This window comes from Erinaceus europaeus, chromosome 16 (assembly GCF_950295315.1).
Source record: "Erinaceus europaeus chromosome 16, mEriEur2.1, whole genome shotgun sequence".
NCBI lineage: Eukaryota > Metazoa > Chordata > Mammalia > Eulipotyphla > Erinaceidae > Erinaceus > Erinaceus europaeus.
Window position 1 is genome coordinate 68,357,861 of NC_080177.1, and position 27,482 is coordinate 68,385,342.

General features: G+C 46.6%; 1 protein-coding gene, 1 long non-coding RNA gene and 1 pseudogene across 6 annotated transcripts; 2 read left to right on the forward strand and 1 right to left on the reverse strand.

The window, feature by feature from the left end:
• Positions 1–553: 553 nt before the first annotated feature.
• LOC132533474 (uncharacterized) lies at positions 554–26,553 on the reverse strand. Of its 3 annotated transcripts, none has more exons than XR_009545371.1 (5): positions 26,415–26,553; positions 25,501–25,660; positions 25,240–25,353; positions 8,487–8,692; positions 554–1,468 (listed from the first exon to the last, which is right to left on the reverse strand). It is a non-coding gene; the product is annotated as an uncharacterized LOC132533474 (long non-coding RNA). The 3 variants fall into 3 exon arrangements; XR_009545369.1 differs by having other exon boundaries at positions 25,240–25,387; XR_009545370.1 differs by lacking the exon at positions 25,501–25,660.
• Positions 2,911–3,029, forward strand: LOC132533626 (small nucleolar RNA SNORA70; annotated as a pseudogene).
• Positions 22,397–26,663, forward strand: RIPK3 (receptor interacting serine/threonine kinase 3). Of its 3 annotated transcripts, XM_016194022.2 has the most exons (10): positions 22,399–22,632; positions 22,856–22,996; positions 23,097–23,403; positions 24,285–24,430; positions 24,557–24,603; positions 24,778–24,945; positions 25,050–25,117; positions 25,489–25,851; positions 25,983–26,043; positions 26,358–26,663. In XM_016194022.2, exons 1-10 carry the CDS (start codon positions 22,613–22,615, stop codon positions 26,498–26,500), a joined length of 1,464 nt encoding a protein of 487 aa, XP_016049508.1. In that variant the 5' UTR covers positions 22,399–22,612; the 3' UTR covers positions 26,501–26,663. The 3 variants fall into 3 exon arrangements, with proteins under 3 accessions (XP_060031264.1, XP_060031265.1, XP_016049508.1); XM_060175281.1 differs by lacking the exon at positions 25,983–26,043 and having other exon boundaries at positions 22,397–22,632; XM_060175282.1 differs by lacking the exons at positions 25,489–25,851; positions 25,983–26,043 and having other exon boundaries at positions 22,397–22,632.
• The last annotated feature ends 819 nt before the right edge of the window (positions 26,664–27,482 follow it).

The following is a 27,482-nucleotide window of genomic DNA, read 5'->3' on the forward strand; positions in this document are numbered from 1 at the left end:
CCTAGCTATAGACCAGAGGTCCCAGGAGATCATATGTTCACACATATCCATAAACCAGGGCAAATATATACCTGAAAGCAGTAGTACACTAGAGTTTGCAGTGAGTACCCCCCAACACTTCATCTCCACTATTCCAACCTTTGGGTCCATGATTCTTCAACAATTTGTTTGGCTTTGTATGTTAACTCTCTTTTCAGCCACCAGGTTCCAGATGCCATCAGGATGCCGGCCAGGCTTCCCTGGACTGAAGACCCCACCAATTCGTCCTGGAGCTCAGCTTTCCCAGAGACTCACCCTGCTAGGGAAAGAGAGAGGCAGACTGGGAGTATGGACCGACCAGTCAACGCCCATGTTCAGTGGGGAAGCAACTACAGAAGCCAGACCTTCTACCTTCTGCAACCCACAATGACCCTGGGTCCATGCTCCCAAAGGGATAGAGAATGGGAAAGCTATTGGGGAGGGGATGGGATATGGAGATTGGTTGGCGGGAATTGTGTGGAGTTGTACCCCCTTCATCCTATGATTTTGTTAATGTCTCCTTTCTTAAATAAAAAAGAAAAAGAAAAAGAAAAAAAAGAAAATGAAACAATTAATGCCTGAGGTTCATCTCATTTTTTTAAAATCTTTTTATTTATTAGAGACAGAGAGAAGTTGAGGGGGCAGGGTAGATAGAAAGGGAGAGAGACAGAGAGACATCTGGTGTCCTACTTCACCTCTCATGAAGCTTTCCCCCTACAGTTTCAAGGCATTAGATACCCTGATTATAAACAGGGACCAGGGACTTGAACGTGGGCTTTTGCGCACTGTAATGTGAGTGCTTAACCAGGTATGCCATCACCTGGCCCCCTTGAGGTTATTCTCTAAAAAAGGGCTCATGTCTTTTTTTTTTTTTTTTTTTAAGATTTTATTTATGGGACTGGGTGGTGGTGCAACTGGTTGAGCGCACATGTGACAGTACAGAAGGACCCGAGTTCAAGCCCCCACTCCCCACCTGCAGAAGAAAAGCTTTGTGAGTGATGAAGCAATGTTGCAGGTATCTCCCTCTCTATCACCCCCTTCCCTCTAGATTTCTGGCTGTCTCTGTCTAATAAATAAAATAAAGACAATTAAAAAATATTTTATTTATTTACTCATGAGAAAGATAGGCGAGAGAAAGAACCAGACATCACTCTGGTACATGTGCTGCCGGGATTGAACTTGGGATCTCATGCTTGATAGTTCAATGTCTTAACCACTGCACCACCTCCCAGACTACAAGTGCTCATGTCTTAAGACCTCTGAAAAAGTCACTACTCAAGGCTTGGGTAGCTTCTCTTAAGAGACAGTGAACATACTTATGATTTTGTCCAAGAGAGTAGGATTATGCTGGACAGAGATTTTGAAGATTTGTGTATGAAAAGAGACGAATGTTCATTCCTCATCGAGGGGGGAAAAGATGTTGATCTAACCACTCCTCTTCTATATGGACCTTTAATATAGGAAACAGAGTGTAGAGTGAACAAGCAATCAAAAGTAAGCCTTTCTATTCACTACCTCTGAAATTTGAACTGGCACACACAGACCCTAGGAACTCAAGCTAATTCATTTCAGTGGTATTAGTGAATAAAATATTTATTCCTTGAAAGACACTGCTGAGAAAAATGAAAAGACAGGGGGGAGTCAGGCTGTAGCACAGCGGGTTAAGCGCAGGTGGCGCAAAGCACAAGGACCAGCGTAAGGATCCCGGTTCGAACCCCGGCTCCCCACTTGCAGGGGAGTCACTTCACAGGCGGTGAAGCAGGTCTGCAGGTGTCTATCTTTCTCTCCTCCTCTCTGTCTTCCCCTCCTCTCTCCATTTCTCTCTGTCCTGTCCAACAACGACAACAACAATAATAGCTACAACAATAAAACAACAAGGGCAACAAAAGGGAATAAGTAAATAAAATAAATATTAAAAAAAAAAAATGAAAAGACAGGGTTGGGTGGTGGCCCACTTGGTAGAGCACACATATTATAATGCACAAGGACCTGGGTTCAAATCCCTTGTCCCTACCTGCAAGGGAGGAAACCTCACCACCTCACCAGTGGTGAAACAGTGCTACAGGTATCTTTCTCCCTTCCTTTCTATCTCCCCATCTCAATTTCTATGTGTCTCTACCAAAAATAAATAAATAAAATATTTTTAAAAGAAAGAAAATGAAAGACAAGCCACTGATAGAAAAATATGAAGAGGGCCGGGTGGTGGCACACCTGGTTGAACACATTTGTTACAATGGGCAAGGACCGAGGCTTGAGAGCCCACCCCCACCCCCACCCCCACCCCCCCGTCCCCACCTGCAGGGGAAATGCTTTGCTAGTGGTAAAGCAAGGCTGCAGGTGTCTGTCTCTCTCCCTCTCTATCTTCCCCTTCCCACTTGATTTCTGGCTGTTTCTATCTAATAAATAAATAAAGATAATTTAAAAAAATTTTTAAAGAAAAATATTAAGTATTGACCTCCAGAATATAAAAAAGGAAGTTCAAAACTCAACGTAAGAAAACAAATAACTGGGGGTCGGGCGGTGGCGCAGTGGCGCAGTGGGTTAAGCGCATGTGGTGCAAAGCGCAGGGACCGGTGTAAAGATCCCGGTTCGAGCCCCCGGCTCCCCACCTGCAGGAGAGTCGCTTCACAGGCGGTGAAGCAGGTCTGCAGGTGTCTATCTTTCTCTCCCCTTCTCTGTCTTCCCCTCCTCTCTCCATTTCTCTCTGTCCTATCCAACAACAACGAATTGCGTCAACAAGGGCAATAATAATAGCCACAACGAAGCTACAACAAGGGCAACAAAAGGGGGGAAAAAATGGCCTCCAGGAGCGGTGGATTCGTGGTGCAGGCACCGAGCCCAGCAATAAGCCTGGAGGAGGAAAAAAAAAAAAGAAAGAAAGAAAACAAATAACTGCAGCCAATGGAGCCGACCGTGCTGGCCTCCTCCCCATGGCACCCGGTGTGCAGCCTCCTGGGTAGTGTGCAGCCTGTTGCTTGTACAGGCTGCCCTAAGGGGCCCTGGAGACAGCCCTTCCTGCTCGGTGTTCATTTTATGCCCGACCTCCTGCTGTCCCTAGTCTTAGGCTCCAGACAGGGATGCGAGGTGCTTTTGGGAAGCCCCAGGGCACTGTGGCCAGATCATCATGTCCATCTGCACCGAGCTGCCGAACAAAGAGCATATGATCGAGGCCCTGCGCAGGGACAAGTTCAAGTTCCCTGGACGCCAGAAGATCCCCAGTCCAAGAAGTGGGGCTTCACGTTTAACGCAGACGAGTTTAAAGACATGGCGGCTGAAAAGCGCCTCCTCCCAGACAGCTGTGGAGTCAAATCCATCCCCAGCCGCGGTCCCCTGGACAAGTGGCGGGCTCTGCACTCCTGAGAGCCTCAGAGGAGTCCCTTAATCAGTGACAATAAATCAAGATCCCGCTTAAAGAAAGAAAAAAAAAAAAAAACACTGGATTCTTGAGAATACAGTCCTGAACTCTATTCCTGGCGCCACATGTGCGCCAGAGTGATGCTTTGGTTCTTTCTCTCTCTCTCTTTCCCAAGCACTGCTCAGCTGTGGCTCATGGTGCTGGGGACTGAATCTAGGGCTTCAGAGACTCAGCCATGGGAGTCTCTGCATCTCCAGCATGCTGGCTAGCCCCCACCCATAAATAAATCTTTTAAAAAGTATGTATCTGGGAGTCGGGCGGTAGCGCAGCGGGTTAAGCGCAGGTGGCGCAAAGCACATGGACCGGCAAAAGGATCCCGGTTCGAGCCCCCGGCTCCCCACCTGCAGGGGAGTCGCTTCACAGGCGGTGAATCAGGTCTGCAGGTGTCTATCTTTCTCTCCCCCTGTCTTCTCCTCCTCTCTCCATTTCTTTCTGTCCTATCCAATAACAACAACAATAATAACTACAACAACAAAACAAGAGCAACAAAAGGGGAATAAATAAAAATTATTTTTAAAAAAGTAAAAAAAAAAAAAGAAAACAAATAAATGAGGCTAAGGAGATGGTATAACGGTTATGCAAAAGAAAATAATTAAAGGGCTGGGGAGATAACAAATTGATTATGCAAATGACATTCATACCTGAGGCTCTGAGGTCTCAGGTTCATCCCCTGTCCCACTGTAAACCAGAGCTGAGCAGTACTCTAGTAAAAATAAATAAATAAATAAATAAATAAATAACAACCCAGTAATATATGGACCAGGGGTTCTGGGCAGTGGCACACATGGCTGAGCATACACATTACAGTGTCCAAGCAGTGAAAAAGTGTTGCAGGTATCTCTCTCCCTCTGTATTTCTCCCTTCACTCTCAATTTCTGTTTCTATTCAAAATAAATAAAAATATTTTAATTAATAAAATATATGGAACAAAACATTTGAACAGACTCTTCATCTAAAAAGATCTATGAATGGGGAGCGGGGGCAGTAGCTTAGTGCGTTAAGCCACATGGCGCTAAGTGCAAGGACCAGGAGGTTGCTTCACAAATAGTGAGGCAGGTAGATTTGTAGTGCAGGCACCGAGCTTCAGTGTTAACCCTGGAGGAAAAAAAAAAAAAGATCTATGAATGGTAGGTAAGTACAAGAAAAGAAAAGAGGGTAAGTCATTAGGCAAACAGTAAATAATGTAACACTTAAGAAAATAGCTTATTATTTTTTAATATTTATTTATTTATGAGAGAGAGAATCAGAGCATTACTCTAGCATAAGTGCTGCCAGGGATTGAGCTCAGGACCTTATACTTGAGATTCCAATGCTCTCACTACTGTGAGAGCAGAATATCCATGTTAAACCTAAACAGGCCACAGAATATCCATGTTAAACCTAAACATAGCTTCATTATTCACAATAGCCAGAGAGTGGAATCAGCCTACAGGCCTATCAACAGATGACTGGCTAGAGAAATTATGGGACATATATTCCATGGAATATTATTCTGTAATCAAAAAGGTGACAGTGTGTCCTTAGGGACAAAATGGATGGAAGTGGAGGTGATTATGCTTAACAAAATAAGGTAAGCGATTAAAGACAAGTAGATTATTTCACACCTATGTAGGATCTAGAGATTGGATACACATGATGTTAGTTAAAAACAAATGAACAAAAAAACATAAGCAAGGAAACTGTAAGACTTGTGAGAACTATGGCAAGGCCAGCAAGGACAGTGGCTCAAGGATGTCTATGTGGATGAAGGCGACATCTTTGGGGCCCCTATAGGAGGGTGAGTGAGGGCTGCCAGGTGGGGAGGGTGGGACCTGGCATGCTGGCAACCTGTAGGAGCTGCTACTGGGCCAGGGTCCTAGGACAGTGTTGTCAGTCAGGTCTGCCTGCAGCAAAGAGGAGGAGGTGTGAGGTGCCTGGCTCAAGGCACTGGACAGAGAGCACATGGAGGTCTGGCGCACCGGGCCTCAGTCACCTGAACAGCACTGGGGTAATAGCATAATGGCTATGCAGGCAGCTTTCATGCCTGAGGCTCCAAGGTCCCAGGTTCAGTCCCTAACACTACCATAAGCCAGAGCTGACCAATGTTCTGATCTCTCTCTTATTAAATAAATAAATAAATAAATAGATAAACAAACAAACAAACAAACTGAACATACCAGGTATTAGAAAGGATGTAGAACTGGCAGTGTCATATATTGCTGATGAAGATATAAAATGATACAACCATTCTAGAAAAATATGTGGCAGCTTCTTCAAAACGTAAAACACATTCCAGTCATCTGACTGAGCCATCATCACTCCTGTTTACTCAAGAATTAAAAACATATGCCCATAGAGAGACTTGTACATAAATAGCTCTAGGGGCTTTAATTATAATAGTCAGATGCTATTGTCCATAGACAGGTGATTGGATGAAGAAATTATGACACATCAGGATACTTTTCAGCAACGAAAAGGAGTGAACTTGGATTCATACAACAATTTGGGTAGATCTCAAAATAATCAGACTGAGTGAAAGGTCATACAAGAAAGAAATATATACTATGTAATTCTATTTGGGTTTATTTAATTACTTGATTAATATCTTGATTACGCCAAGTATTGAACCCAGGGCCTTGGACATGTGAAGCCTTTGCTCTACCACTGAGCTATATCCCTGACTCCTTTTTATATAAAAGAGAAAATGTATTTCAGCTACCAAGTTACATGATGCCAACCTGACTTCCCTGGGCAGATGACCCCACCAATGTGTCTAGAAGCACCACCTCCCCAGAGCCCTACCCCACTAGGGAAAGATAGAAACAGGCTGGGGGTATGGATCAACCTGTCAACACCCATGTCCAGCAGAAAAGCAATTACAGAAGCCAAAACCTTCACCTTCTGCACCCCATAATGACCCTGGGTCCATACTCCCCAAGGGGTAAAGAATAGGAAAGCTTTCCCCGGCTGCAGGGGGATCACTTTATAAGTAATGAAACAGGTCTGCAGGTGTCTATCTTTCTCTCCCCTTGCTATCCTTTCTTCCTTTCTCAATTTCTCTCTGTCCTAGCCAATAAAACAGGAAGGAAACAAAAAGGCCACCAGGAGCAGTGGATTTATATTGTAGGTACCACGCCCCACTGATAACCCTGGAGGTAATAATTAATAATAATAATAATAATAATAATAATAAATAGGAAAGCTTACTATGGAGGAGGTAGGATACAGAACTCTGGTGGTGGGAACTGTGTGGAATTGTACTCCTCTTATCCTACTATCTTGTCGATCATTATTAAATCAATAATAAAAAAGAAAGAAAATGCAAATCAATATAAGGTAACAGAAAGTACTGATTTGCTGGAAAAGTCATGGTACGGTCTTGCATAGAAAAACTGTAGGGAGTGTGGTCCGGGAGGTGGCGCAGTGGTGAAGCTTTGGACTCTCGGGCATAGGGTCCTGGGTTCGATTCCCGGCAGCACATGTACCAGAGTGATATCTGGTTCTTTCTCCTCCTATCTTTCTCATAAATAAAGTATTTAAAAAAAAAAAAAGAAAAGAAAAACTGTAGGGAGTCGGGCGGTAGCGCAGTGGGTTAAGCGCACGTGGCGTAAGGACCGGCGCAAGGACCGGCGTAAGGATCCTGGTTCAAGCCCCCGGCTCCCCACCTGCAGGGGAGTCGCTTCACAGGCGGTGAAGCAGGTCTGCAGGTGTCTGTCTTTCTCTCCCCCTCTCTGTCTTCCCCGCCTCTTTCCATTTCTCTCTGTCCTAACAATGACATCAATAACAACAACAATTACTACAACAACAATAAAAAAGACAACAAGGGCAACAAAAAGGGAAATAAATAAAATTAAATAAAAAAAAAAAAGAAAGAAAAACTGTAAACCTGCAGTCGGGCGGTAGCGCAGCAGGTTAAGTGCAGGTGGCACCAAGTGGAAGGACCAGCGTAAGGATCCTGGTTCAAGCCCCCAGCTTCCCACCTGCAGGGGAGTCGCTTCACAGGCGGTGAAGCAGGTCTGCAGGTGTCTGTCTTTCTCTCCCCCTCTCTGTCTTCCCCTCCTCTCTCCATTTCTCTCTGTCCTATCCAACAATGACGACATCATCAACAACAACAATAAACAAGGGCAACAAAATGAAATAAATAAATATTTTAAAAAATATTTAAAAAAAGAAAAACTGTAAGCCATTAATCCTCCAGTAAAGAAATTAAAAAAAAAAAACACAGAGAAAAATACGTCATGACTTTTCCAGCAACCCAACAGGTTAGTGGTTGCCAGGAAAGGGGGAATAACATAGAAGGACAAAAGGATTGACAAAGGCACAGGAACCGCTGTAGTGTGACAGGTGTTCACTATTGCTGAGCTCTATTGTAGGGGCTGGGCGGTGGTGCACCAGTTGAGTGTACACATTACCATGTGCAAGGACCTGCGTTCAAGCCCACCAAAACCAAAACCAAACATTAAATTTATGGTCTACCTTAAATAAGAGTAGTTTGCAGTCAGGGAGCAGCTCAGCAGGGCACAACAGTACTTTAGTCTCTTTCTCTCTGTGTCTCTCTGTGTGTGTGTCTCTCTCTCACTCTTTCTCTCTCCCTCTCTCATAAAATAATTAAATGAAGAAAAAAAAATAGTGACCCAGGATGAATTGTAATGGATAAGATGCTAGACCCTCAAGCATGATGTCCCAAATTTAATTCCCATCATGACATATGCCAGGGTGATGCTCTAATTCTCTCCCTCACATAATTTAATTAAATGAATTTTAATTAAGAAAGAAATGTGTGGTGGTCTGGGAGGCAGCACAGTAAATAAGTCATTGACCTCTCAAGCATGAGGTCCAGAGTTCAGTCCCCGGCAGCACATGTGCCAGCATCATGTCTGGTTGTTTCTCTCCTCCTATCTTTCTCATTAATAAAATAAAATCTTAAAAAGAAAGAAAGAAAGAAAGAAAGAAAGAATAAAGAAATGTGTGCAGTTTACAGAAAGCTAACCCCAATTCAATAAAGCTGCTGACATATTTATTCAGTAATGTTTGAGTCAGGGAAATGGCTCGTGTGGTAGAGTGCAGGACATACTTGCCTGAAGTTCCAGGGTCCATCCAGTCCTAGCACCACATGTACCAGAGTAGTGCACTCTGGCTCTGTCTTTCACTCTCATGTAAAATCATTTTTTCTTTCCTCCAGGGTTATTGCGGGCTCCGTTCCTGCACTATGAATCCGCTGCTCCTGGAGGTTATCTGTCCCATTGTGTTTCCTTTTTGTTGTTGTTGCTATTGTTGTTGCTGGATAAGATAGAGAGAAATGTAGAGAGAAGGGGAAGACAGAGGGGGGTGAGAGAGAAAGAAAGACACTTGCAGGCCTGCTTCACCGCTTGTGAAGAGACCCTCCTGCAGGTAGGGAGCTGGGGGCTCAAACCGGGATCCTTATGCTGGTCCTTAAGCTTCGCACCATGTGCACTTAACCCGCTGCACTACCACCTGACCCCTGAAATAATTTTTAAATAAAAAAATAAGAAATAACTTAAAATAAATTGGGGGGGCAGGCTGTGGCACACCTGGTAGAACAGGTATGTTATCATACACAAGGGCTAACCTGTGGAGCGGAAGCTTCGTAAGTGGTGAAGCAGGGCTGCAGGTGTCTCTGTCTCTCTCCTATCTCCTCCTTCCCTCTCAACCTCTGTCTGTCTCCAACATAAATAAATAAATATTTTCTTTAAATAAATGTTTTTAAGTCTCTAAGTTTAGGGCTGGAGGTTGGCTTCTCCAGCAGAGAGCCCACTTTTCCAGGTGCAAGGAACTAGGTTCAAGCCCCCAGCCATCACGTGGGAGCAAGTTGAAACTTCATGAGATGTGGAGCAGTGCTTTGATGTCTCTCTATGATACTCAAAGAAAAATAGTCCACTGGGAGCAATAGAACTGTGTAGGAGCTGAAAAATTCATGTTAAGTGAAATAAGTCAGAAGCAGAAGGATGAATATGGGATGATCTCACTCTCAGGCAGAAGTTGAAAAACAAGATCAGAAAAGAAAACACAAGTAGAACCTGAACTGGAATTGGCATATCGCACCAAAGTAGAAGACTCTGGGAGAATACAGGTCCAAGAAGGATGACAGAGGACCTGGTGGGGGTTGTATTGTTATATGGGAAACTGGGAAATGTTATGCATGTACAAACTATTGTATTTACTGTTGAATGTAAAACATTAATTCCCCAATAAAGAAATTAAAAAAAAAAACTGTGTAGGAGCAAAAAATCCCCAGTAGCAAAAAAAAAAAAAAAAAAAAAAAAAGAAAGAAAGAAAGAAAGAAAGTTTTTCTCAATTACAAAAAGCAATAATCATATTTAACTTAAAACCTTGTTGCTAAATCTTATCAGCTGTATAAGGAAGTAACTCAAAGGATACAGATATGGGTATAAACCCAGGGGTCAGAAAGTGTGGCCTTGGGCTGGTTATTTAACCTCTCACAGCCTCCTCAGTTTCTTCATCCATAAAATAGAGCTAATAGTAATCAGACCCAAAGTACCCAAAGAAGTCAACAGAGTTGTTTCTGTTCCCTTCTCCTGCCTCCTCCTCCCCACTCTTCTGCCCAGATGGGAAGGGACCCTAATCACAAAACCATTCACAGGAGAAACAATGAAGAGGAAGCAGGGCTGAGCGCCTGGATTGTGTTCCCAGAAAACAGAGCCTCCTACCAGAAAGGGAGACTTCCTGAGGGGGTCCCAGGGAACAGGTGGGAGGGAGCAGAAAATATGAGTCAGGGAAATAGAAAGTGCCAATAAAAGGTGTCTAATGAGCACACTGCCCAGCTTAATGCAGCCAGAGCCTCTCTAAGGAACTATGGAGGACACCTTGGATGTGACCTGTGGAGGACAGGAAGATGAAGCACTGGAGGCTTGGCTCCTGTCCTCCATTGGTGAAGGTTACCTCACAGCACCTATGCCCCTCTCCCCTGGCCACACTCAAGCATGTCTGTCAACTGAAGGGAAAAGCAGAGACTAGACTCCTACAGTCCCAGCAGAACGGAGCATCAATACCATGAGCGCTGTGTCATTTCTGAGGACCCATTTCCAGTTAACAGTTTATTTGGACTATGAACCAGCTAGCTATTCCTCCTCCTGGTCAACCTCCAGGTGCCCCTCTCTCCTTTCCTTCCAGGCCTCGTCACTGACTCACTCCTCAGGTATGAAGCTCTCTCCTCTTCCGGACTAATTAATGTCCCTGGGGAGCTTGGAGGAAACCCTTTGGGTTCTTCCCTGTAGGCTAGAGGAGAGAGGACTTCAATCCTCCACCTGTAACTTCTCAACAGAACCAGCACTTGTGTTGTTTTCTTGAACACAGAGGTGTTCAAAGAGGCACAGACGGTCTTGCTGTGGACCCCAAGGTGGATTTGAATCTCAGGTGGCTGCTCTGGTGCTTTACACACATGACCTTAGTCCATCTGTCACCCCCCCCCATCTTGATTGGAGCTGCTTCTTGGCCATATCTCTGCTAGTGTACCCTATAAGAACTGCTTAATTTAATTGAACTTAAATTCTCCAAGGGTTATCGTTGGGGCCTGATGCTGGCGCTATGAGTCCACCACTCCGGGCAGCCATTTTTTTCTTTCATTTTTATTTCTCTTTCTATTTTTTTATTTGATAGGACAGAGAAAGAAACTGACCTGCATCACTGCACTTGACGCTTCTCCCCATAGGTGGGGTGCAGGGGCTCAAACCTGGGTCCTTGCACATGGTAATGTGTGCACTCAGCTGGCTGTGTCACAGCCCGCTCCCCTTTCTTTTCAGGTAGAGACAAATAGAAAAATAGAGAGGGAGGACTGAGAGAGAGGAAGAGGCACCTGCAGCACTGCTCCGCTGCTAGTGGAGCTTCCTCCATGCAGGTCAGGACCAAGGGTTTCATCTAGGATCTTCCTACTTGGTAACAGGGTGCTCTACAAATGTGCCACCACCTAGTCCCTTGGATTCCTTTCTTGACAGAAGAGAAGAATGGGATGTGAGAGAGGATGAACAAGAAAACAGTGAGCAGGGGACAGTGGCACCAGGAGGAGGCTATTGGCCAGTACATGGTAATGTGTGCCCCTCAGTGATGATGATGATGATTTACCAGAGCACTGCTCAGCTCTGGCTTATGGTGATATTGAGGTTTGAACCCAGGACCTGGTAGCCTCAGGAGTCAATCTTTTTCTGCATAATTATTATGAAATCTCTTAAGACTTATTTATTTGTTTATGTATTTTTTAAATTTTTTATCCTTGTTGTAGTTATTGATGTCATCGTTGTTGGATAGGACAGAGAGAAATGGAGAGAGGAGGGGAAGACAGAGAGGGGGAGAGAAAGATAGACACCTGCAGACCTGCTTCACCGCTAATGAAGCGACCCCCCTGCAGGTGGGGAGCCAGGGGCTTGAACCGGGATCCTTACACACTTATTAAGCACAGTACATGTGCCTGGGAAGTGTGTTATGTTCCTCACAGCAGCCCAAGCCAACAGGTATTACAGTTGACTAGAGTTCAGAGAGGTGGCAGAACTTACCAAATGTTCCGAACAGCTAGTAACTGGCTGAGTTCAGAAATCTGTCTCAGGTAGCCTGACTTGGGCCATTAAACTCTACAATTATACTATTTTTCAGGCCTGAAACTCTGAGGTTCCAGGGTCAATCCCTAATACCACCAGAAGACAGAGGTAAACAGTGCTCTGGTTTCTCTCTATTTCTCTGTATCTCTCTTTCACTGAAATAAACAAACTCAACTTCCTGTTCCAAATGAAAAGGTAAAGCCTGTAGCTAAGGCAGTCACTGGTAGTATCGGCCAGATGCACCAGGAGGAGAGAGAACAGAGACTCTCCCAATGGGGAGACACGGAATTCATCAGTGGATCTTCCATACTACCTAGGCACCACGAGCAGAGAGCAGGGCTCCGTACTAACGGGAGATCCCTCGTGGTTGCTGTGTGCATACGGACACTTGTGGCCCCAGCTAGCTAAGTGAGAAGAAAAAGAAAAGGCCCTGCCCTGCCTCCCTTAATTAAGGGTGCAGACACGCAGGTTAGGCTCTGCCAGTGGGATGCCAGTCTAGGACTGATTCCATTTTGCTGGGTGTAGTTAGTCTTATAGATGGTGGGGTTCTTTGTGAAAGCACTGCCAAGGAAAACAAGATAAAGGGCCTCTCAGATTCTTTGGAAAGCTAAAGGAGAAAGAAAGAAAGAAAGAAAGAAAGAAAGAAAGAAAGAAAGAAAGAAAGAAAGAAAGAAAGAAAGAAAGGAAGAAAGAAAGGGAGGGAGGGAGGAAGGAAGGAAGAGCAAAGCGCCAAAATCGACATAAGGATCCCAGGTTCGAGCCCCGGGCTCCCCACCTGTGGGGGAATCGCTTCACAGGTGGTGAAGCAGGTCTGCAGGTGTCTTTTTCTCCCCCTCTCTGTTGTCCCCTCCCCTCTCCATTTCTCTCTGTCTTATCCAACAACGACGACATCAATAACAACAACAATAATAACTGCAACAATAAAACAACAAGAGCAACAAAAGGGAATAAATAAAATTTTAAAAAAAAGAAAGAGGAGGGAAGGAGGGAGGGAGGAAGAAGGAAAGGAAAAGAAGGGAAGGGAAGGGAAGAGAAGGTGAGGGAGGGGAGGGGAGAGGAGAGGAGAGGAGGGGAGGGGAGAGGAGAGGAGAGGGGAGGGGAGGGGAGGGGAGGGGAGGGGAGGGGAGGGGAGGGAAGGGGAGGGGAGGGGAGATGAGAGAGCATGCCCCAGTAGTGGAAAGGGTTCCCCTCAAAAAAGAACCCCAAGGGAGCTAAGCAGTGGTACACCCAGGAGAGCACACACATTACCATGTACAAGATCTGGGGTTCAAGCCCCCCAATCCCCACCTGCAGGAACAATGCCTCATGAATAGTAAAGCAGGACTACAGTCTCTCTCTCCCTCTCCCCCCCTTTCTGACTCCCCTCTTCCCTTTCAATTTCTCTCTGTCCTATCAAATAAAAGAAAGAAAACAGAAAGAGAAAGAGAGAGGAAGGGAGGAAGGAAGGAAGGAAGGAAGGAAGGAAGGAAGGAAGGAAGGAAAGGAGGGAGGGAGGGAGGGAGGGTGAGCCTCCAGGAGCAGGTATTGAGCCTCAGTAATAACCCTGGTGGTAATAAAAATTCATAAAGGTAAAAGGAAAGAACCTCGAGGGAAGAGAGAAACGGGTCACAGTGGATGGGATCCTAACACTCTAGACCCAAGTCCCAGCATGGCATGGGAATCCACAGCACCAGGCAATTCAGGGGCAACACAGTTCAACTCCATCCTGACACTGTTTGTGGAGCGAGCAATGAATCATACAGGTTAAGGACTCAGCCCCACAAGGCGTCTCCTACCCACACCCAGGTTGTCACTGGTACTTCTGACTAACCAGCTATAGATCAGAGATTCCAACAATCCCTCTTTGGGTTTAAGTTATTTGCTAGGGCAGCTCACAGAAGAGAAACACTTTACTTCCTATGTTACAGTTTGCTAGCCCAGGATATGACGCAGGACCAACTAGACAGAAGAGACATGGGCAAAGTATGTGGGAAGGTGCAGTTTCTACCTGTCACTCTCCAGATATCACCTGTTCACCAGCCCAGAAGGTTCCCCGGAACCCGTGCTTTCCTAGCTTGCTGGAGGCTTCCTTAGGGTGGAAGGCTTCCATGACTGATGTACCCACTGGCCATGTGTCATGATGAGTCAACCTCCAACCTCTCTCTCCTCCTCTAGGTTGGGGTGGGAAAGTTCTGTCTGTCTGTCCACTCACAAGGTTGGTTTCCTTGGCAACCAGTCCCCATCCTTCCATCACCTAAGGGCTTTTTAAAAGTCACTTCATTAATATAATTTTTTAAAAAACACCTTTTGCTCTTATCACAGGAAATTCGAACAGTTCTAGGAACTCTATGCCTAGCATAGGATCAAAGAACAACCCATATTATTTGTTAGAAATCACAGCATCACAGCTCCCTCTCTAAGTGGGACATTTTCCACCCAACTCTTCTCTGTTGAAACCCAGGAGATTTCTTTGTGACTTTTTTTTTATATGAGTTACTTTTTTATTATTTATTTTTATTATTGGATAGAGATACAGAAATTGAGAGGGGAGGGGGAGATAGAGATGGAAAGAGAGAGAGATACCTGCAGCCCTACTTCACCACTCATGAAGCTTTCCCCCTACAAGTGGGGACCAGGGGTTTGAACCTGGATCCTTGAACACTGTAATGTGTGCACTTAAGCAGGTACACCACTGCCTGCTTTGTGACTTTTCCAAGTGGAGTACTGCCTGGCCTCCAGAGAAGCAGTTCATGGAACATAATTCTGCCTTTTCCTACTCCACGGAGGGTTTGCATTTTAGCAGCTGGGAGCAAAAATAAGGGTTCTGATGAGCAAAACTTGACAAGAGGCCTAACAGGGTTGTGGTGATTCACTGTGGAAGTCTAGCTGTCTCACAGTTGATGGTGAAGATAATGAGGTGTGATGTGTACATCAAAGTGCTATCTATCACAGCCAAGAAGATATGGAAGCAACAAGAGTGCCCCAAGACAAAGAAGCTGTGGAGGCATGTGTGTGTGTGTGTGTGTGTGTGTGTGTGTGTGTGTGTGTGTGTGTGTGTGTACAGCAAAATACTACTTAGATATAAAGACAAGGACTTGTCTTTTGTCACACAATGGAGTTAGAGGGGATCATGCTGAGCAAAATAATTCAGAAAGAAGACGAAGATCAGAAAGTGTATAAAGAAGCAAAGCAAGAGAATAGACAAAGTCAAATGTAAACAAGACCTAGGGGACCATGAGACAGTTTGCCTTGCAAAGCATACACTGTACCATGCCTGAGGACCCATGCTTTTCCCTTTGTATGGTACTCAATATGGTAGTCAGGGGGCTTGAACATGGGTCCTCAGGCATGGTACAGTGTATGCTTTGCAAGGCAAACTGTCTCATGGTCCCCTAGGTCTTGTTTACATTTGACTTTGTCTATTCTCTTGCTTTGCTTCTTTATACACTTTCTGATCTTCGTCTTCTTTCTGAATTATTTTGCTCAGCATGATCCCCTCTAACTCCATTGTGTGACAAAAGACAAGTCCTTGTCTTTATATCTAAGTAGTATTTTGCTGTACACACACACACACACACACACACACACACACACACACACACACACACACATGCCTCCACAGCTTCTTTGTCTTGGGGCACTCTTGTTGCTTCCATATCTTCTTGGCTGTGATAGATAGCACTTTGATGTACACATCACACCTCATTATCTTCACCATCAACTGTGAGACAGCTAGACTTCCACAGTGAATCACCACAACCCTGTTAGGCCTCTTGTCAAGTTTTGCTCATCAGAACCCTTATTTTTGCTCCCAGCTGCTAAAATGCAAACCCTCCGTGGAGTAGGAAAAGGCAGAATTATGTTCCATGAACTGCTTCTCTGGAGGCCAGGCAGTACTCCACTTGGAAAAGTCACAAAGCAGGCAGTGGTGTACCTGCTTAAGTGCACACATTACAGTGTTCAAGGATCCAGGTTCAAACCCCTGGTCCCCACTTGTAGGGGGAAAGCTTCATGAGTGGTGAAGTAGGGCTGCAGGTATCTCTCTCTCTTTCCATCTCTATCTCCCCCTCCCCTCTCAATTTCTGTATCTCTATCCAATAATAAAAATAAATAATAAAAAAGTAACTCATATAAAAAAAAAAGTCACAAAGAAATCTCCTGGGTTTCAACAGAGAAGAGTTGGGTGGAAAATGTCCCACTTAGAGAGGGAGCTGTGATGCTGTGATTTCTAACAAATAATATGGGTTGTTCTTTGATCCTATGCTAGGCATAGAGTTCCTAGAACTGTTCGAATTTCCTGTGATAAGAGCAAAAGGTGTTTTTTAAAAAATTATATTAATGAAGTGACTTTTAAAAAGCCCTTAGGTGATGGAAGGATGGGGACTGGTTGCCAAGGAAACCAACCTTGTGAGTGGACAGACAGACAGAACTTTCCCACCCCCTCCCAGGGGGGGAGGGAGGGGAGGGAGAGGGAGAGGGGAGGGGAGGGGGAGGGAGAGGGGAGGGGAAGGAGGGGAGGGGGAGGGAGAGGGGAGGGGAGGGGAGGGAGGGGAGGGGGAGGGGAGGGGGAGGGGAGGGGGAGGGAGAGGGGAGGGAGGGGAGGGAGGGGAGGGGGAGGGGAGGGGGAGGGAGGGGGAGGGGAGGGAGGGGAGGGGAGGGAGGGGAGGGGAGGGGGAGGAAACCAGAGCATCACTCTGGCATTTAGAGCACTGGAGCTGCAAGCTTTACTCTGCAGTCTACAGCTGTGCTCCCTTCCGCAGTCACCACATCCTCTTTCAAATCAGTGAGCCAACTGTTCCGTTTCTATGGGTCAAATATGAGGATAATTGGTTTTGTGGCTGAATTTAATGGGAAACTTCCATCACTTCTTGCATTCCATATGTTCAGTCGAGATGAGTATTCTGTATTCTCCTGACGTACATTCATTAGAAACTTATTTAGAGTTTTTGCTCATTTGTGGAATATAGATCATTGAAACACAAAAACTTGCAAAAAAATTATCACATTGTCTCTAAGATGGTGGTTATTGGGAGTTGTTGTGGTTATGGGGGGAGGGGACAGAATTCTGGTAGTGAGTGCTGTATGAAACTATACCCCTGTATCTGTATAATCTTATAAACTATCATTAAATGACTAAGAACAAAATTTAAGGAAAGCAAAAAAGACAACTGAGAAGACAGCATAAACTGTTAAAACAGTTTTCATACCTGCGGCTCTGTTATCGCAGCATCACTAGAAACCAGACCTGAGCAGTGCTCTGGTTTAAAGAAAAGAAAGGGGGGAGAGAAAAAGAAATCTGCGCTGTAATGTGTGTGCTCAACCAGGTGTGCCCCCACTCAGCCCCAGCAAATTTCTTCTTCCTTTCTACCTTTTATTTACTTTAAACCAGAGCACATTCAGTTCATGTTTCTTATTTATTTTATTGCCACCAGGATTATTGATAGAACTCTGCCTACATGATGAACCTACTGCTCCTGGTGGCCACTGTTTTTGTTTGTTTGTTTGTTTTCTTTTTGATAGAACAGAGAGCATTTGAAAGGGGGCGGGGGCAGACAGCATAATGACTATGCAAACAGACTATCAAGCCTGAGGCTCCAAAGTCCCACATTCAATCCCTCGTATCACCCATAAACCAGAGCTGATCAGTGCTCTGGTAAAAAAAAAAAAAATCATGCAAGTACAAACTATTGTATTTACTGTTGAATGTAAAACATTAATTCCCCAATAAAGAAAAAAAGAGAGAGAGAGAGAGAGAGAAACAAAGAAAGAAGTAGATAGAGTGCAAGAGAAACACCTGCAGCATTGCTTCAGTGCTTGTGAAGCTTCCTCCCTGCAAGTGGGGACCTGGGACTTGAACCCAGGTCCTTGAGCATGATAATGTGTGCTTCATCAGGTGCACCACTGCCCAGCCCTGAAGTTCAGTTCTTGAAAAAAGTCGTTTTGCTAGTTATACAATTTTATATTCTCAGATCTCCCCCCCCCCATAACACTTTGAATCATCCTAATGTCTCTGGTTTCCACTGTGGTTTTAAAGATTTAGTTGTATTTCTTTGTGGATCATCTGTTTTCTCTCTACTCAATGAGATTCTTTTTTAAAAAAATATATTTTATTTTAAATGAGAGAGAGGCTGATACAGAGGAAGATACAGAGAGAAAGAACAGAACTTCAGGGCTGGGCAGTGGTGCACCTGATGGAGCACGCATTATCATGCTCAAAGACCTGGGTTCAAGGTCCCAGGTTCAATCCCTAGCACTGCTTGGCCTTAGCTTATAGTGGTACTGGGGATTGAACCTGGGACCTTGGAGCCTCCCTCAAGTATGAAAGTCTCTTGCATAGCTATTATGCTGTCTCTCAAGCCCCTCTTTGAGTTTCATTTTCACTGTTAACATAGTTACACTGAAATTTATCTTGATATGAGTTTCACTATATTTACCCTGCTTGACATAAACCATGCTTCCTATATTTCTGTTTTACATCAGTTCTTGAAAATTATTTATCACTTTTCTCCTTGAATAGTACCTTGACCCTAATTTTTCTCTCTTCCCTGCTCATGGGTATCTGATTTGACAATTGTTGGGAGTCGGGTGGTAGCGCAGTGGGTTAAGTGCAGGTAGCACAAAGCACAAGGACCGGCTTAAGGATCCCAGTTCGAGCCCCCGGCTCCCCACCTGCAGGGGAGTCGCTTCACAATAGGTGAAGCAGGTCTGCAGGTGTCTGTCTTTCTCTGCCCCTCTCTGTCTTCCCCTCCTCTTTCCATTTCTCTCTGTCCTTTCTAACAATGATGACATCAATAACAACAACAATAATAACTACAGCAGTAAAACAAGGGCAACAAAAAGGGAATAGATAAAAATTTAAAAAGAAAGAGAAACTGATTTGACAATTGTTAAATTCCTTGTTCTTTCTTAATTTTTCTGCTTGTCTCTCTTTGTCGCATTCTGCATCATTTCTTCAGCTAGCTCCAGCTTCTGGTAAGCACTTCTCTCTGCTGTTTAATCAAGTGTTGTCATTTCCACTTTAATGGTTATGCATTTTTTATTTTTTAATTTCTTTATTGGGGAATTAATGTTTTACATTAGGCAGTAAATACAGTAGTTTGTAAATGCATAAGATTTTTCAGTTTTCCATATAACAGTAGAATTCCCACTAGGTCCTCAGAATTATTTCTTTCCTTCTTTCTTTTTTCTTTTTCTTTCTTTCTTTCTTTTTTTTTTTTTTACCAGAGCACTGATCAGTTCTGGTTTGGGAACTGAACCAGCATGACAGTCTGTTTGCATAGCCAGTAGGCTATCTACCCCTGGTTATGTATTTTTTTCACTCCTTGATCTTCTATTTTTCCCTAAGCCCACCAGGGCATTTGTAATACTAAACTCTTGTTCCTTGTTCATTATTTTTCTCTAGTCCTATTTAAGCATTGAGGAAAAATGAGTAAATTTTTTCCCTCATGCCAACTACTGCCATTTGGTCCAGTGTCTGGAAGGCAACTCAGTGGTGGAGAATATGCCCAAGGTTTGAGCCCCAACACTGCATATGACAGAGTGGTACTCTTTGTCTCTAATGAAATGAATAAATAAAAATATAAATAGTATTTAGTCTATAATTGGAATATTTTTTTAAATTATTTTATTTATCACGTATGAGAGTTCCACATGAGAAAAAGAAAGAGAAGCCACTCTGGTACTTGTAATCTTGGGATGTAATCTTGGGGATGTAATCTTGGGATGTAATCTTGGGGAGAGAAAGATAGACACCTGCAGACCTGCTTCACCACCTGTGAAGCAACTCCCCTGCAGGTGGGGAGTCAGGGGCTGGAACTGGGATCCTTAACTCGGGTCCACCTGCGCTTAACCAGCTGCGCTACCACCTGACTCCCATAAAAATTAATATTTACAAAGTCAAAAAGTAGTACAGGTTCAGACATGATCCCTAGCTCTGTGCTTCGAAGAGCTTGTTTGGAAGGTCTAGCAGAGGAGTGTAGCTATTCATATACTCCTGACTGAAGATCAGTCCATCGCTATTCAAGAATGCACTTGGAGTGATGAAGGAGAAAGGGGACACCTGCTATGGTCTGGGAGGTGGCTCAGTGGATAGAGCATTGGATTCTTAACCATGAGGTCCTGAGTTCAATCCCCAGCAGTACATGTACCAGAGTGATGTCTGGTTCTTTCTCTCCTCCTGTCTTTCTCATGAATAAATAAATAAATAAATTATTTTTAAAAAATGGCGTGGTGGAAAGGGGACACCTGCTTAGCCAGCCAGATCAGCCAAAACAACCCTGGAGATCAACGGTGTGACAGATGTTGCAGCCAGACAGCACTCATATCCTCTATGCTTCATAGGGACCTGCCCCTGATTCTCAGGGTATTGTTTTGATGGAAAGAATATCAGCCATAAGAGGCCTTCTTAAGGCCTTTCTAATTATTTACTCACTGGTCCCTTCAGGTGGAGCCCCAGGCATCAAGCTCATGATGCTGCCCTCAAGAGAGGGGAAAGACTGACCTTTGTTTATGATGGTTCTTAGCTCGTGGCTCTAAACTATTTTTTTAATAATTGTTTGTTATCTTCACGAGAGAAAGAGAGACCAGAACACTGCTCTGTTCTCGCAGATGGTGGTTCCAGGAACTGAGCCTGAGACTTCTGGGGCCTCGGGCATGCAAGGCCGGTGCACTACTTCTTCTCTAGCTCTACAAGTACATTTCCTCAGCCCCTGACTCTAACCTTTTCTGCTCCACTTCTTCCTTGCCATCAGATTCTGCAAGAGCCATCACATATCTATAAGGACTTCTACCTCAGACAGAGTCCACCAGCTGTGTCTGCAACTCCAGAGGGGCAATTAGCAACTGGGGGGGAGTCATTCTCACAACTGTGCTTGCTCAACCAATATTTACTGGGTACCTGCCATTGAGATTTTTAAAGAGGCAACAGTCTAAGAAGTCCTTAAGCAACTCCAAAATGGCAAGGACTGACTGCTGAAATGCATGCAGTGGGTCTGGGAGTTCCTGCGTGTGAGCTGCCAGTCACTTTTACTCCAACCAGCAGAGTCCACGGACCACTGGACAGAATGAAAAGTGCAAACCAGGTGAAGACCTACTACTAAGAGCTGGCACAATAAGCATAATGGTTGTGCAAAAGGCTTCCATCCCTGAAGCTCTCAGGTCCCAGGTTCAGTCCCCAGCATCACCCTAAGCCTGAGCTAAGCGTGAAAAACAAACAAAACAGAAGCGGCACGTGGTTCTCAGACTGAGGACTCCCACAAAGAACTGAGAACCTGGGGTTAGCTGTATCTAGTTGCTACAATTTCTAGCCACAGGCAGGCCATGGCAGGTAAAATATGGTCACCTTTGTCTACCCTCAATCTTTGCATTCTCCCTTCCCCCCAAGCTCCTGAGTTCTCAAAGGTCCATGTGTCCAAAGGACAAGCATGTAGAGAATATAAATTGACCAGGGAACTTGTATGTAGGAGTGGGGAGGGAAAACAGGGAGAGTCTGACCACAGTGTGGACCAGGGAGGGAGCCAAGTCTTGCCAGCAAGCAAGTCTCTCCTGATGTCAGGGTTTGCTTGTAAGAGCAGCTCTTGAGAACTGGGCAGGAGCATACACCAGGACATTTCATACAAGTGTGGGAGACCTCACACCTCCCCCAGACACCAGGAATAGTCTTGAAGCCTGTGTGTCAACAGAAAAATGTGATGGAGGGGCCGGGTGGTGGTGCACCTGGTTGAGCTCACATGTTCAATGCTCAAGGACCAGGGTTCGAGCTCCTGGCTCCCACCTGCAGGGAGAAAGCTTTGCAAGTGGTAAAGTAGGGCTGCTGGTGTCTCTCTGTCTCTCTCCCTGTCTCCCCCTTCCTCTCGACTTCTGGCTGTCCCTATCCAATAAATAAATGAAGATAATTTGAAAAGAAGAAGAAGAAGAAGAAGAAGAAGAAGAAGAAGAAGAAGAAGAAGAAGAAGAAGAAGAAGAAGAAGAAGAATGTGATGTGTCTAAACCAGGCAGAGGTGTGGCCCACATTGGCTTGGGTAGCGTGCTTAAACTACCAGCTTCTCTTTCCTCATTCACAAAGAAGCATGTGAAGAAGTTCCTTCCCTTAAGGGGTGGTGTGAGGTTAGTGTTAGGATTAAATAGATGTGCCCTACACAGAGTGATCTCCAGGGAAGTGTTTGACCTGGCATTGGGTCGGCTGGGGGAGCGCAGAGCCCTGGCTAGGACCCTAAGATTTCTTCAACTGCAAGTCTGGAGCAGAAACTTTGAATCTCTGGGGAGAAGGAAGAGTCTCCGCTGGCCTGGCAGGAATGGATAGGCTGTGGGTTCCTGGAAAGTGAAGATTTCTTCTGTAGCACCGTACTTCCCAGCTGCACCTAACCTAGCCAAGGTATGAAGCAGGTGCTCAAGGAAATGCTCATGAAAGAAAGAATAACATTGGCTTCCTTATTCGTCTGGGCACCCTCATCCAGCCCCCGCCCCCGGGGCGTGACTATAGAGGCGCCCCAGCCTTAAGAGAAGGAAGTTTAGTCATTCGAACCAGAGTGACCCGGGAAGCGGAATCTGTCCCTTGGTTCAGAGATTGAGCCTTTTCCCACCACCCCCATTCCCCCAACCCAAGCCCCCCAATCCATCCTTGTGGACTTAAAACTTTGAGCAGCTACAGTCAATGACTGAAACCAAGTTATGGTGAGTGGGGAGAGAGAGAGAGAGAAAGAGAGAAGTGGCACAACCAGGGCGCCTGTCTTTGCATCCAGTGCCAAGGCAGGGGGCGGGGGTGAAGTGGGGGTGTGAGGCGCGTAGCTGGGGAAGGTCAGGAGCCTCAAGAGTTGCTGGGTCATGGGGCCCCGGGTGCGGGGGCGGTGCGGATATGGTGACTTGGCCCGTTAGTGGATGAGGCCCCCTCTGCCAGGCCCAGCGGTGCCCCCGCCTCCCTGGTGGCTGTCAAGGACCTGGAGAACCCAGAAGTCATCGGCCGAGGCGGCTTTGGCACAGTCTACAGGGCGCAACACAAGACGTGGGGGTTCGACGTGGCGGTCAAGATCGTGAATTCGTGAGTGACCCCTGGGCAGGGGCGAGGGGGTGGGGCCTGAACTGGGCGGGGAGGGCTCTTCCCCAGAGCAGAGCGCACCCGACTCTCTCCCCGAGTGTAGCGAGGAGATCTCCAGGGAAGTAAAGGCCATGGCAAATCTGCATAACGACTTCGTGCTGCTCCTGCTGGGGGTGACAGAGAAGCTGGAGTGGGCCACGTCGGGGCCTGCGCTGGTGACGCGATTCATGGAGAACGGATCCTTGGCCGGGCTGCTGCAGCCCCAGTGCCCCCGGCCCTGGCCGCTGCTCTGCCGCCTGCTGCAGGAGCTGGTGCTGGGGATGTGCTACCTGCACAGCCAGGACCCGGTGCTGCTGCACAGGGACCTCAAGCCCTCCAACGTCCTGCTGGACTCTGAGCTGCATGTCAAGGTCAGCACAGCCTCAGCACAGTTTAGATCTGGTCAAAGTCTTTTCTTTTCTTTTGCCTCCAGGTTTATCGCTGGGGCTCAGTGCTGGCTCTACAAATCCACTGCTCCTGGTGGTCATTTTTTCCTCCCATTTTAATGTGTAGGATGGAGAGAAATTGAGAGAGGAGGAGGAGGTAGAAAGAGAGAGAGAAAGACAGACACCTGCTCCTGTTTCCCGCTTGTGAAGCATCCCCTGCTGCAGGTGTGGAACCAGAGGGTCGAACCAGATCTTAGTGTTTTGTACTTTGTGCACACTTAACCAGGTGTCCCACCACCAGGCCCACTCCCACCCACCCCCCCTTTTAAAGCTATATTGTACTGGGGGTGTGTTCTGGCATATGTGATGCCAGGGACCTCATGTATACAAGTTCAGCACTCCATCCACTATGCCCCTTCCTGGGCTGCCGGGTAAGGTCTTGTCCACGGGGTGCTCTAGCCCAACCCCTGGACACAGGGCCTGCTGGAGTCCTGCCTTCAGAATGCCTTCAGCATCTTTTTCTGGATACAGGGCTACTCAGGTATCAAGGTCCACTCAGGAGCCTCAGCTTCTGCCAGACCAGGTGACAGAGGTCATGACTGACCAGGTCAGTTCTGCAGAACCACTGCACCAGGTCCTCCCAAGGTCCATGGCTGACCTAGCCCTAGAGGCTCAGACCTTGACCCAGACCACTGAGAAGGAATCCAAACCTTCAACCCTAGGGACCTCCTGGCCCCACCATTCTGTCCCCTTCGACACCCCCTTTGGCAAGGTTGGACCTGCCCCTTCTAGGGGGTAAGAGAGGCAATTCTGAAAGATTCCAGGTCCTGTCCACCCTTACTTTCTCCCCCATCTTTCTTTTACAGGTTGCAGACTTTGGCTTGTCCACATTTCAGGGAAGCTCACAGCCAGGGAAAGGATTTGGGAGTGGAGGGGGGACTCTAGCCTACATGGCCCCAGAACGTTTGGCTGGTTTAAAACTGAGTGAACCCAAGGCCAGTGATGTCTACAGGTAACATACCCCACTCCAAACATACACACCCAATTTCTCTCCTTCTCTGGGACCTTCTAGAGGGTGGTAGATAGGAGAGAGACCTTGCCAGCCATGGAGCAGATCTTAATGTTGTGTCTCCCACAGCTTTGGGATCCTAATGTGGGCAATACTGGCTGGAAGAGAAGTTGAGGGTAAGATTGTAGGGTGATGCTCTAGCATCTCTAACTTCCAAAACCCCAACTCCTCCTCTTCCTGCTGACCTGCTCAGTCTGCCCTCTTCATGGCCCCTTGGACTGCATGTTGTATCAGGTGAGTCCTTCACACTCTGAATGCCTCCTCTTCCCATGCCCCACTTCCACTCCCAGTACTGCCCGAGACAACTTTAGTGCGGCATGGAGTGTGTGAAAAGGAGAACCGGCCCCCGCTGAACCTACTGCCACAGCCCAGTCCAGAGACTCCTGGCTTGAAAGCACTGATGGGGTTAATGCAAGACTGCTGGAGTCAAAACCCCAAAGAAAGGCCTTCCTTCCAAGGTGAGCTAGCTGATAGTGGGGCAGGCCTGGGCCGGGCAGCTGGGGCCTTTTCCCTGGAAAAGGAGTTGCACCAACCTGCTATACCCACTCTGCCTTTGCTTCAGAATGCCGCTCCAAAACCAAAGAAGCCCTGGACTTGGTCTTACAGGACATGGATGTTGCTGTCTCCAAAGTGAGTGCTACCAACAACCCCCCCAAAACTGGGCTGGGGTAGCAGCCGTAGCTCCTCTGCCCACCAATCACTCCCACCACGACCACTCTTTAAGCCCTGAATCTCACCCCCTGCCTCCTCACCTTGCCCCTGAGTCCTCAGGTAACAAGCTGTAGAGGTAGAGACTTCTTGGGTTGGAGAGATAGCACAGTAGTTTATGCAGAAGTCTTGAGACTCCAAGGTCCCATGTTCAATCCCTGGCATTAACAAAAGTCAAAACTGAGCAGTGCTCTGGTTAAAAAGAGAAAAAGAGGAAGACCGTCACCTTAGGTTCATTCTGGCTTTCCCATTCCTGTGCCAAATAAACTTCTCCCCTCCACCCCCACTTTCAGGTGAAAAAGTACCTGTCTGAGCACAGGGGCAGCAGCCAGAGACTATCCTCCCCTGAATCAGGCCCAGGAGAGGCAGAAATAGATGATTCTGGAAGAACCACACAGAGCAGTGATGCCACATTCTCTGCAATGCTGAACAAACTGAGCTTGTCAGGACCCCCAAGGCCTGCTCCTGAAAAATGTGAAAAACTTCCCGAGGGGGTGAGGTCACTGGCAAGGCAGGCTCAGCACAACCAGATGCCAGGGATACCTTTTAATTCAACAGTCCAGCCTCCCCCAACTCCAGAAGCCCCACCTTTCAGAAACCAAATGCCCCACATTTTCCAAACTTCAGTGCCAAGCCCTGGACCCCCCAGGAATCAGGTGAGGCATGGATAAGACTAGGATTCCTGTGCACTATGGCCCCTTGCCAGGGGATACTTGGGGTAGGACTGGTGTGTGCCCAGGCAGCAGGCCTCAGGACAGGGAGCCTGAGAACTCAGTGTTATTTGCAGGGAACTGGGAGACAAAGGACTGGCTGGCCTCCTGGTAATTCTGGGACAAACTCGCTACCAGGTACCCACTCCCTACTTCTTTTTCTTCTCCCCTGTTCAGTACTCCCACCAGCTGATTCCCTGTGGTAAAGTATAGATGCAGGGCTCTCTTGGGGGGGGGGGAGAGAAGCAGAGAAACTACTGGAGATCAACAACCCCATTTTCCCTGTTTCATAAGGGAAGAAACTGACAGTCACTGACATGAGACCCCAATGAGCTCACAGCAAAACCTCCCTTTGTATTTCCCCAGGTGGAGCAGGTGAAGCTGTTCCTCAGCCCTGCTGCTCTGCCTAAGTTTCTGATCATGTAACCCGCCCACCACTATTTCTTTTACAGAGACTTTCATCATACAAGGCAGCTCCGGGGTGCAGATCGGAAACTACAACCACTTACTTATACATAGAGGGCCTGCCAGCTCCATGCAGAGTCCAGCACCTTGCTTCACTGGTTGGGGCTTGCGGAGACCCCCAACTCAGTAGGTTGGAATGAAGGGTCCAGAAGAACTGGAAGCCTAGAGAGTCCTGCAGTGCCAGTCTAACAGTCGCAGGAATACAGACACCTAGCCAGGATTGCCTTTGCAAGCTGCCAGGCCTGCACCTGAAATTTGTATCTCCAGGAGTCAATAAACGTGATGCAATTGTTGTCAGTGTCCTGCAGAAGGCGAAGGCATTATGTGGGGACAAGGACATGGGTGGGAGATTGGAGAACTCAAGTGGATGAGGGGGGCAGGGCACTCGCATTTTGCTGAGGCAGGAAACTGGGTGTGGAGGGCAGAGGGCAGTGAGGACCTGGTACACAAGGTCAGGGCCCAGTGGCCGGCAGGCAGGAAGGAGGCTCTGGGGCTGCTCTACTCACAGGGTGGAGCATTTCCTCCAGAGCACAGAGACCCTATCCTAGATCTTTTTTTTTTTTTAAAGATTGTTTTTTAGTATTTATTCCCTTTTGTTGCCTTTGTTGTTTTATTGCTGTAGTTATTATTGTCGTTATTGATGTCTTCATTGTTGGATAGGACAGAGAGAAATGGAGAGAGGAGGGGAAGACAGAGAGGGGGAGAGAAAGACAGACACCTGCAGACCTGCTTCACCGCTTGTGAAGAGACTCCCCTGCAGGTAGGGAGCTGGGGCTCGAACCGGGATCCTTATGCAGGTCCTTGAGCTTTGAGCCACCTGCGCTTAACCTGCTGCGCTACCGCCCAACTCCCCCCACCCTAGATCTAAACTCTGGAGGGAGAAATTGAGAATCCCATCAGTCCACCCACTCCCCACACACTTAAACCCGTTTTCTTTGGATTTCAGAAACTGCAGTGGGGCGGGGGTGGGGGTGGGGGTGGGGGAATTCCTTGAGAATTTGCAGAACTCAATGTATGGGGTGTCCTGCACTATGGATGCTCCACAGGTGCTGGACAATCAGCTCACCCCTCACCCCCATCGCATGAACTCCCATTACACACAGCTCCAGAGG